This window comes from Microtus oregoni, unplaced genomic scaffold, assembly GCF_018167655.1.
Source record: "Microtus oregoni isolate MIOR12 unplaced genomic scaffold, Mior012 000163F_ref0000286, whole genome shotgun sequence".
Taxonomy (NCBI): domain Eukaryota; kingdom Metazoa; phylum Chordata; class Mammalia; order Rodentia; family Cricetidae; genus Microtus; species Microtus oregoni.
The window spans coordinates 430,333-440,969 of record NW_024544818.1 but is presented as its reverse complement, the minus strand read 5'-3'; the positions used below and the strand labels follow the sequence as shown (position 1 = coordinate 440,969).

General features: G+C 45.3%; 1 protein-coding gene across 1 annotated transcript; it reads right to left on the bottom strand.

Moving 5' to 3' along the window:
• Nucleotides 1-4,952: 4,952 nt before the first annotated feature.
• Nucleotides 4,953-9,349, bottom strand: LOC121445192 (40S ribosomal protein S4, X isoform). Its single transcript, XM_041647203.1, has 7 exons — nucleotides 9,155-9,349; nucleotides 8,262-8,339; nucleotides 7,678-7,858; nucleotides 7,347-7,444; nucleotides 6,329-6,500; nucleotides 5,520-5,677; nucleotides 4,953-5,149 (listed from the first exon to the last, which is right to left on the bottom strand). Exons 1-7 carry the CDS (start codon nucleotides 9,293-9,295, stop codon nucleotides 5,048-5,050), a joined length of 930 nt encoding a protein of 309 aa, XP_041503137.1. The 5' UTR covers nucleotides 9,296-9,349; the 3' UTR covers nucleotides 4,953-5,047.
• Nucleotides 9,350-10,637: the final 1,288 nt, after the last annotated feature.

Here is a 10,637-nt window from a genome sequence, read left to right as displayed (position 1 = left end):
ACATAAATATGAAGTCAATAGGGTGTCTTTTAGTTATTTTTATTTTTGGTTTGTTTATTCAAGGTTTTCTTTTTCAGTTTTGTTTTGATGTGACTGTTTCTTCCTATGTGCCACTCTTCCGTTTTGGAACAGGAATGATTACTCTGTGCTATTATGTGTTGGAACTATGTAACTTCCTTTCCTTCCTTCCTTCCTTCCTTCCTTCCTTCCTTCCTTCCTTTCTTTTTTATTTTTTAAGACAGGGTTTCTCTGTGTAGCCTTGGCTGTCCTGAAACTTGCTCTGTAGACCAAGCTGGCCTTGAACTCACAGAAATCCTCCTGCCTCTGAGTCCTGAGTGCTGGGGTCAAAAGTGTGTGCCACTATCTTCGGGCTGTAACTTGCTTCTTATTTCTAGGAGTCACAGTTAAGAGATTTTGTACATTCCACAGTTTTTCATTCATTATTTTGGTGTGTGAATGGGTGCACATGCGGAGGTCAGGAAACAATTTGTGAAGTCAGTTCTCTCTCCAACACCTTTCTGTGAGTTCCAGGCCTTGAACTCAGGACATTCGTCTTATACAGCAAGCACCTTTGCCTGCTGAGCCATCTCAATGGCCCTAAAAGACTGGACTTTTAAATTTGTAGTTTCTTTAAATTACAGCGACTCCCACTACTCTAGTCCCCTTCTCAATTCTTTTAGACACTGCATATAAGCCATTTTGTTTGAAAACCTATAGCTTATTCTAATGATACTGACTTAATTTCCTAAATTCATTAATCCAACATGGTATTGGGGTAGAAATTTTTCCTTAGTGAACCAAACCCCAGAGGTCTGTGGTACACACCTGTAATCCTGCAAGCAGGACAAGAACACCCAGTGCCCCCTGCTGCCTGGGGGTTGGTAGCAGCCTGACCACTGTCTTGTTGATAGGTCACAGTAACCAAGCCCCACTCCCCTACCCAGAGAAAGCGTGATCCCCATTGTGTAACTTAAGTCATGATTGTCCTGCTTCCCTCTCTAAAGACACAGGGTACACATTAACGAAGGTCACTTTCCCAAAGTATAAAATATCCCCTTTCCCTAAGAAACTTTGGAAGCTTTCTCGTGGTGCTCCTAAACACCCTTCAGACCCCCGCTGTTCAGTCGGCATTCATAAAACTTTTTGACTGAAAAGATAATCCACCTTCAAACCTACGTCAAACTTTCCCAAGCATTTCCCAGGCTGGGGGCCAGTTGCTTAAAAAGTTTCCTAGGTGGGCCTGGTGGCATTCACCGGTAATATCTGACACTCAAAGGCTTAGCCAGGAGGGCTGAGGGATAAAGGAAGGAAAGGTAGAAATATGGAAAGAAGGAAGAAGAGAGTGAGATAAATAGGAAGGCAGCCAGCGCTGGGCGGTGGTGGCGCACGCCTTTAATCCCAGTACTCGGGAGGCAGAGGCAGGCGGATCTCTGGGAGTTCGAGACCAGCCTGGTCTACAGAGCTAGTTCCAGGACAGGCTCCAAAACCACAGAGAAACCCTGTCTCAAAAAACCAAAAACAAAACCCAAAAAAAAAAAAAAAAAGAGGAAGGCAGCCAGCTGCAGGGGTTCACCCCTATAGTCCCAGCTATCCTGGTGAACCTCTGAAAACAAACACAACATCCACGTGGTAGCTTACCAAACAAATCAAATGTAGTAAATGTTTTTTTTGTTGTTGTTTTTGTTTTTCGAGACAGGGTTTCTCTGTGGTTTTGGAGCCTATCCTGGAACTAGCTCTTGTAGACCAGGCTGGTCTCGAACTCACAGAGATCCGCCTGCCTCTGCCTCCCGAGTGCTGGGATTAAAGGCGTGCGCCACCACCGCCCGGCAAATGTAGTAAATGTTAATGAGCAAATGGAGCTTGTGTTTCCCTAGGTGATTTGGATTTAACACTCTGACCTTTTTTTTTTTTAAAGATTTATTTATTTATTATGTATACAACATTCCTGCAATGTATGTTTGTATACCAGAAGAGGGCACCAGATCTCATTATAGATGGTTGTGAGCCACCATGTGGTTGCTGGGAATTGAACTCAGGACCTCTGGAAGAGCAATCAGTGCTCTTAACCTCTGAGCCATCTCTCCAGCCCCCTTTTTGGATTTTTTCGAGACAGGGTTTCTCTGTAGTTTTTTGTGCCTGTCCTGGAACTAACTCTTGTAGACCCGGCTGGCCTCAAACTCACAGAGATCTGCCTGCCTCTGCCTCCGGAGTGCTGGGATTAAAGGCGTGTGCCACCACCGCCCAGCTTCCTTTTTGGTATTTTTGAGAATCGTCCTCTCCCCCCCCCCCCCCACGCCAGTGTATAGTGCTGTTAATGTAAAACCACAACTCTTAACCTCAAAGAGGATAAGAGACAATTTATTCTGGAGCCAAATATGAGAGACTACGGCCCAGGAATGGAGATTCAGGTTTCCTCAAATACCATGTTCAAAGGTGATAACAGTTCCATTAAGTTTTTTTGTTTGTTTGGCTCCTTGGCTGTTTTCTGGAGACAGGGTTTCTCTGTGCAGTCCTGGAACTTGCTCTGTAGACCAGGTTGGCCTTGAACTCACAGAGATCCGCCTGCCTCTGCCTCCCGAGTGCTGGGATTAAAGGCGTGCGCCATCACCACCTGACTTGAGGCCCTATCTTTAAATAATAAAAAAAGAAACAGCAAGTGTTGAGTGAAATTTCCCTGGAGATGTTAACAAATATCTTTTCACTTCAGACAGGGCACGGAGCAAAGACAGATCAATGTAAAGATTCCCCCAGAGTAGAGCGTGCTGAGCCAGTGGATTTTGTTCAAGAGTACACCCGGGTAGATTACTTACAGGAAGGAGCCTCGGTGACCAGAAAACATGTGCATCACCTCTAAGTCCTACTCCATCATGAAGGATGGATGAGCTTATGGAGCCTAAAGTCCTCCCTTTAGTTAACTCTCCATCTCAAGCATTTCCCATGATCACTTGCAGCTGGAGGATTGGCTGAACAAACCGGTTTTGCCTTTGCCCCTTCCCTCTCCTTAGGAGTCAATAGCTCCATTATTTTACTGTAAAGACTAGTTGTATATAGTTTCTTTCAATTATTTGCCACAGCAACTATGCCATGCACTGTAATCTCTGTTCCCAAATGATGGGATGATCATGTTAGGCCAGGAGTAAGACACTGCAAACGGGATTGCCGTGGGGCACTGACTGCAGTCCCGTCTACCCTGAAGGCCAAAGTGTGAGGATTTTGGCCTGAGACTGGACTGCCTCCAAAAGGAAATGGCAGAGGCCCGTGTGGCTGGAATAGACTCGGGGGGGTGCGGTGGGTAGATGAGGTCCGAGGGCACATTTGTAAGGGCCTTGCAGGTCCTCGTGATATATGACTGTGGCTTTGGTCTGTGAGAGCAGTGGGGGCCACAGGCAACCTCTCAAACACCAGGGCTTATACTTTTAAACAGCATTCCTCTGGCTGCTGGGTTGAGATGGCAGGGATAGAAACTAGGGTACAGCTACGGGTTAGTGTCATAGAATGTAATTATCCCACAATGTATGCATATTTAACAAACCATTTTATATCATATTTTGTCATCTTAAAAGGCTAGCGGTGGTATTTCTGGGGGTTTTTCCTTTTCCTCTGGGGTTTTTTTTTTTTTTTTTTTTTTTTTTTTAAATATTTATTTATTTATTTATTTATTATGTATACAATATTCTGTCTGTGTGTATGCCTGCAGGCCAGAAGAGGGCACCAGACCTCATTATAGATGGTTGTGAGCCACCATGTGGTTGCTGGGAATTGAACTCAGGACCTTTGGAAGAGCAGGCAATGCTCTTACCCTCTGAGCCAACTCTCCAGCCCCTCCTCTGGGGGTTTTTAATCCCAGCACTAGGCAGGCAGAGACAAGTGGATTTCTGTGCGTTTTAGGCCAGCCTAGTTCCAGGACAGCCAGGGCTGTTACAGAGAAATCCTGTCTCAGAAACCAGCTAGTCTATAACTTTTATTTAGAAAAAAAGCAGACACCATGCTAAACATTTTTCTTAATAAATCTACTAGGAAATATGTAGCAAAGAGCCTCTTCCATGCATGCCTCCCTCCTCACCCTCAACACCATCAGCACATGGCTCGCTTTTATTCCCACACCCATTCCTAACCCATTAGGTTATTTAATAGAACACTGCTTCCAGTAGACGTTCAGCTGCTCCTCAGTGCTGACAGGAGTGCAAAGCCCATCCTGCCGCTGGTGCAGGGACATAAACCACAGTGGGATAAACTTGTTTATTTTGGTCTGTCTCATCTCAGGGCCATTTGTCTGCTTCACTGCTGACATGAGTGCTTGAAGATTTTAGAAACCCAAACCATCAGGCCTCCAGACACTAACAGAAACCTAGACAATGCTCTTGGGAGAGACTGATAGTATAGTCTCTAATGCCAGGAGATTTTCACCCTACACATGGCTCGCCTGACAACTGCACTTGGGACTAAGGCCAGCACAAATCTTTCCCGAAAAGGCAAAGAGGGCTGGATACAGTAGCTCAACCTGTAATAGGCTCGAAAAGCAGCAGGTCTCCTAGAGACCATTTCATTCACTGCTGTTTGGTCGACAGGCTCTTATTTTTGAAGGGCAGGAGGATCACTGCAAGTTCCATGCCAGTTCATTCAGTCCCCTTCAAACTCAGTGATACATTATTTATATGCATCACAGACAGCTGCATAAGTCTGACTCACTCAGCCAAATCCCCAGCTCACCCAGGGCTTAACATACCTAGATCAGTCCCAGAAATTCATCATTATTTATGCTATAAAAAACCAAATTATTTTGAAAAAGACAACATAGCCAGGCGCAGGCAGTGCAAGCCTTTAATCCCAGCACTCGGGAAGTAGGGACAGGTGGATCTCTTCAAGGCCAGCCTGGTCTGTAAAGTGTTAAAGATACAGAGAAACCCAAACCTTATCTTAAAAAACAAAATAAGGCAACACAAAACCACAAATAGTTTTCATCTTGCTGTTTAATCTAGCACGTTGCCTAGAAAGGCTTGTTAGCAAGAGTACAAATACGTCTCCAGCATGTCTCTTAGAGACCGGTTCACCCACTGCTCTGTTTGGCCGCTAGCCTCTTGTCTCTCTCTTCAGCAATTGTGAGGCGGATTCCTTTTCCTCGGGGAAGAGAAATCCATGGTTTGTTGCCCTAGAAAGAATTAAAACAACTCCATTAGCAAGATAGCATAGTACACAATTGGCTGTTGGGCACATGGTCCTGAGACTCAGATACTAGCTTATCATCAATTCCTGTTGCTGCTGTCATTTTGTTCAGTCACTGCCCACACCTAGAGATGACAATGCCCTTCATACTTAATACCCAAGTTTACTGTGTAGTTGGCATAATTAAGGAACACAATTAAGGAGGGTCATTTATTTCTAAGAAAAACACCCACAAACCACTTAAGGAAGATTGCTTCAATAGCAATAGGGCTCCTTGCCTCTAAGACACCAAAGATGCCCAGAACTGCCTATACCTCTATGTATCCAGGCTGGTGGGAAGGGAAACCCAGACTTACCTTGCCAATAACAAAAATGTTGGAAAGCCGGGTGGCAAAGCTGTTGCCATTGGCATCTTTCACATGGACCACATCAAAAGAGCCGGGATGTCTCTCTCTGTTGGTGATCACACCAATTCTTCCCAAGTTAGCACCCCCAGTCACCATACACAGGTTACCTAGGCAAAAGAAACAATCTGCTTCAAGCAAAACTGCCCTAATCACCAAAGCAACAAACAGCCTAGGAGTGTTGAGCTCCCACAAGGTCCTGGGCTCAACCACCAGCACTGCAAACTCCTCCCCCAAAGAAAAGCCAAGCCAGCTTAGCCCTTCTGCCAGTAGAACTTCTACATATCTGTAGCCTTAAGATTTGTCCCAACCCCCAAAGGCAATCTAACTGCTTGAGGAACGTCTCAGGTCTCTCTTGCCTGCCTGACTTCTAGCCCCCAAATACAGTTGTTGCGATTGACACACTCCAGGGATCAGCTAGCACTACTAAGGTGCTTACATCACCATTAGTCTGAAAATGAGTGCCTATATTGTGTTCTGGCAACTGAAGTTGTCCGGCCTGGTCTTCAACTTGCAGCCTATCTGCCTTCATCTTGATTAGCTGGTAACAGTTTTGCACACTAATAAGACCATTGTAGAAGCAGGAAGTCTATCGGATCTCTCTCACTCACCAAGACTATTCTAAGTATATAGGTCAGCTCAGAAAACCTAATCCCCTGATCCACAAAGCTTACCACCAAAACTTACACCTGGGAAAAAAAACACCCCAGAAAACCAACAAAAATTACTTACAAGTCACCAAGGGGAAAGAGGATGCTTACCAGTGTCAAACTTGATGAAGTCGGTTATCTTGCCCGTATCCAAATCAATCTGAATGGTGTCATTCACCTTGATGAGGGGATCAGGGTAGCGAATAGTGCGAGCATCATGGGTCACCAGATGTGGGATTCCTTTTGTGCCCACAAAGATCTTTCTCACTTTGCACAACTTGTACTGAAAGTATAAAAGGGGTAAGCACATTTAGTCCAGCTCATACACACCTTATTAGTTGTTTCTAGGTCCCAAGTTACCGACTTCAAAAATCCCAGTGGCATTTTCTGCATTCTGCTGCATGAACCACACTCTATTAACGTTAGCAGTTTGTCTAAACAATTATTCCATCAGGAATTTCAATGTGGCATACTATAATATGTTTAAAGATATCAAATCACTGGCAGCCACAGGACATGCCCCCAATCCACTGATAACAGGGCAGCACAGAAAGAAGCCATGCCATCAATTAAACAAACTTTCATTAATTTATTAATTAATCAAGTCCTAAACTTCTGTTAAAAAAATCTACAACGGAATTAAGCAAAGACAGTAATTAAAAAAAAAAAACAACCCAAACTAGTCTTAAAGACCGTCAGTCTTGCCGGGCAGTGCACGCTTTTAATCGCAGTGGGCAGGTGGATCTCTGTGAGTTCGAGGCCAGCCTGGTCTACAAGAGCTAATTCCAGGACAGGCTCCAACGCTGGAGAAACCCTATCTTGGAAAACAACAACAAAAAACCAAACAGTTTCTGGTTTTTTATCAAAACTAATTTCTAGAAATCATTCTCCTTGCTTTTAAAAAACCGCAAAAATAAGCTTCAAGACAGCCAACAGACCTTACATAGAGACTAAGATAAGGCTGGGGCAGAGCATGTGTTCATCACGTGAGAAACCGGGCTCAGTACTCAGCGCCAATACAAGTCAGAGCAAAACCTCACCAGACTGCTAACTCATTTCTAGGTGCACACTTTGATCTCCCTCATCCCCATGATCCGGCAGCACAGGCTCCAACTCGATCCATACCCACCTTGGCCTCCTCAGGTGTAATACGATGAACGGCAAAGCGACCCTTGGTGTCATAGATCAGACGGAAGTTCTCTCCAGTCTTGTCAATGCTGATGACATCTGATATCAAAGAATAAAGTTACCATAGTGACCCTCATTATCCCAAGATGACGAACTGGGGGAGAGGAGCCCCGCTTTTATGACTCCACAAAATTTCTGAAAGTAAATGGGAACTTGGTTTTTAGAAGTTTACTCACAAGTCCGTATATTCCCCACAACCGTAAAAATACTAGTCCTTTCTTATAAGTCAAGGGCTTGTGGCCACCAGGTGCCTTTCCTGAACACTCACTCACCCATAAACCCAGCAGGGTAGGTTATATCGGTCCTGACTTTGCCATCAATCTTAATGAAGCGCTGCATGCAGATCTTCTTCACTTCATCGCCAGTCAGGGCATACTTAAGCCTGTTCCTCAGGAAAATGATCAGAGGCAGACATTCCCTCAGCTTGTGAGGGCCAGTGGACGGACGAGGCGCCTGCAAAAAATTTTAAAACTTTACTTTAGGAAAACCATTTATAGGATCCAATCACACCTATCACCCAGTTTGGAACTCTGCGAAAACAAACAAGACTAAGTTCCAAGCTTTGGAAACTGCACCAAAATCTGGGTTATTCACACGGGGGTGGTGTTTAGAAACTTAAAAATTCCACAGCATTTTCTCCTTCCAAGGATGAGGTCTGCCTACTTTGAGACCTGATTCTATGTATCCATGTAAGTGTACTATGTAACACGTGGAGCAATTGAAACAAATATACCAAATCGAGGTAAGATACAGGTCTTTAAGAGTAGAGAGTTAAAGATCCTCTACACTCAGCTTCATGAATAAAAACGCTTGCTAAAGGTATACTTTAAGACACTCACACCACGACAATACTTACAAACACGCCGGTTAGTTTATCCAGCATCCAATGCTTTGGAGCTGCTACACGCTTCAGATGTTTCTTGGGACCACGAGCCTGAAGGAAGTTTTAAACGAAACATTGTTAAATTGTTTCAGGTCTTTCAACCGCAGCTTAAAAAGACTACTTTCTAAGTCCGTTAATTGAACTGACTTTCATTTACTCCACCATACTGCTTAAGTGTGCCTGCTCACAAAACTTTTATTCTTTCTACGGCACCACGCTTGGTAACTGTCCGGCGACTGAATCCAAGACGCGCAGGCAGACAGCAACAGAAAATGGCCTGGGACGTTATCTCAACTGTCAATCAGAAAGTGCAGTAGTAGCACACAGACAGATGGACATAAAGGTTTCAGGTTCAGAAATCAATCTAACCTCGGCATTACCACGTGTACTGCTCCTTTGTATACTAAAGGACTGGTACTAACTTCCACATTCAAAAGCGGAAGGAAGCCTTTTTTTTAATGCTTCGTACAGAAGTTTACCCGCTATAATGTAAAGTTAAGTCCGTGACAAAGACAAACGGGACAAGCCAAGAGCCCTTTCTCCAAGCAGACGCGGCGCCCACCTGCCCCAGGCTTGCAGTCTGCACTCCCGGCCCCTCGCAGCTCCTGCCTAGGAGAAGAAACGCTTCTCATGAGGCTAGGGGAGGTGTAATCGAGCCAAAGGCCTCGCTCTCTGCGACAGACTTCCCACCCTAGCCCAGGCCAGTTATGGCCCTCGCCACAGAGCCCATCTCTGCCAGCCAGCGGCAGTGCTGCCTTTGCCTCCATCCTGCAGTCGGCCGCACGAGCCCTGATAACCCCGGGTAGTCCCGATCAGGGAGGATGGAAGCCGATGCAACCCAAGAGCTCGCTCTACCCCTGTCTTACCATGGCTGCGCTGGGAACGGAAAGAGACTCGCCTTCTTCCGGTGAGCGAAGAAATTCGGGTCGGAGGCTGCGCGCGCCGGAGCCTGGGATGCTCCGCCCAGTCTCAGCCTTTCCCACTGGGCGGGGACTCTCTCTTGCCATCTGCTGGCGGGAGGTCAGAGGTCCCAAGCTGGGAAACCGAGGCTGAGAAACTGATCTTCAACCCCCAACACACACACTTGTTCTCCTCAATGTGCTGAGTGCCTTTCCAGGCTGAGTGGTGAATGCTGGGCATGCCCAGACCAACCGCACCAGACATCTGCCTGCAAGGAGAATGCTCGTACAGATGGTTGGGGGATGAAAAGATACATTTTAATACTTGATACTTTTCTTATATATTTTATACATTGTCTTCCAGAGTTCCTGAGCCAGTCAGCTTCATACTAAGAGACTTTTCTCTTTTGCTTTTGTGCAGATTGCTGGAGCAAACAGACTATCCAGGGTGAGAGGGTAGGAGATCTGCTTGAACCTGGCACCCTGCCCAGTCATTCCTGTATAAGTCATTTGGCACTTGTCATACTGTAAGGGAAGAGAGGGAACATTAGAGAGTGTCTGGTTATTCTACTTTCCTACTTTGAAGCTGTCCTTCATTCTCCATTTCCTGCTCTGAAGGAAGAGATCCCTCCCTCTCAATTGTATGTGGCCTCCCCTGGGTGAATTCTGTCCATCCTAAACCCCAAAGATCCAATCCCTTCAAACTATTATGAAGGGGTTTTCCTCCCTCCCCTCCTCTCGTCGTCCTGTTTCTCATATATGTGTGTATAATTATATAATCATATATGTATATATATATGATTGATTGGCACTAATGGCTGCTGGGGAGGATTCATGTTTTCATATATACATATATGGATAAAATATGCATATATTATACATATATATTTCTTTTATTTTTTCTTTTTTATACTTTATTATTTATTTATTTATTTATTTATTAAAGATTTCTGTCTCTTCCCCACCACTGCCTCCCATTTCCCTCCCCCTCCCCCAATCAAGTCCCCCTCCCTCATCAGCTCAAAGAGCAATCAGGGTTCCCTGCCCTGTGGGAAGTCCAAGGACCACCCACCTCCATCCAGGTCTAGTAAGGTGAGCATCCAAACTGCCTAGGCTCCCACAAAGCCAGTATGTGTAGTAGGATCAAAAACCCATTGCCATTGTTCTTGGGTTCTCAGTAGTCCTCATTGTCTGCTATGTTCAGCGAGTCCGGTTTTATCCCATGCTTTTTCAGACCCAGGCCAGCTGGCCTTGGTGAGTTCCCCATAGAACATCCCCATTGTCTCAGTGTGTGGGTGCACCCCTCGCTGTCCTGAGTTCCTTGCTCATGCTCTCTCTCCTTCTGCTCCTGATTTGGACCTTGAGATTTCTGTCCGGTGCTCCAATGTGGGTCTCTGTCTCCTTTTATCGCCTGACGAAGGTTAATATTGAGGAGGATGCCTATATGTTT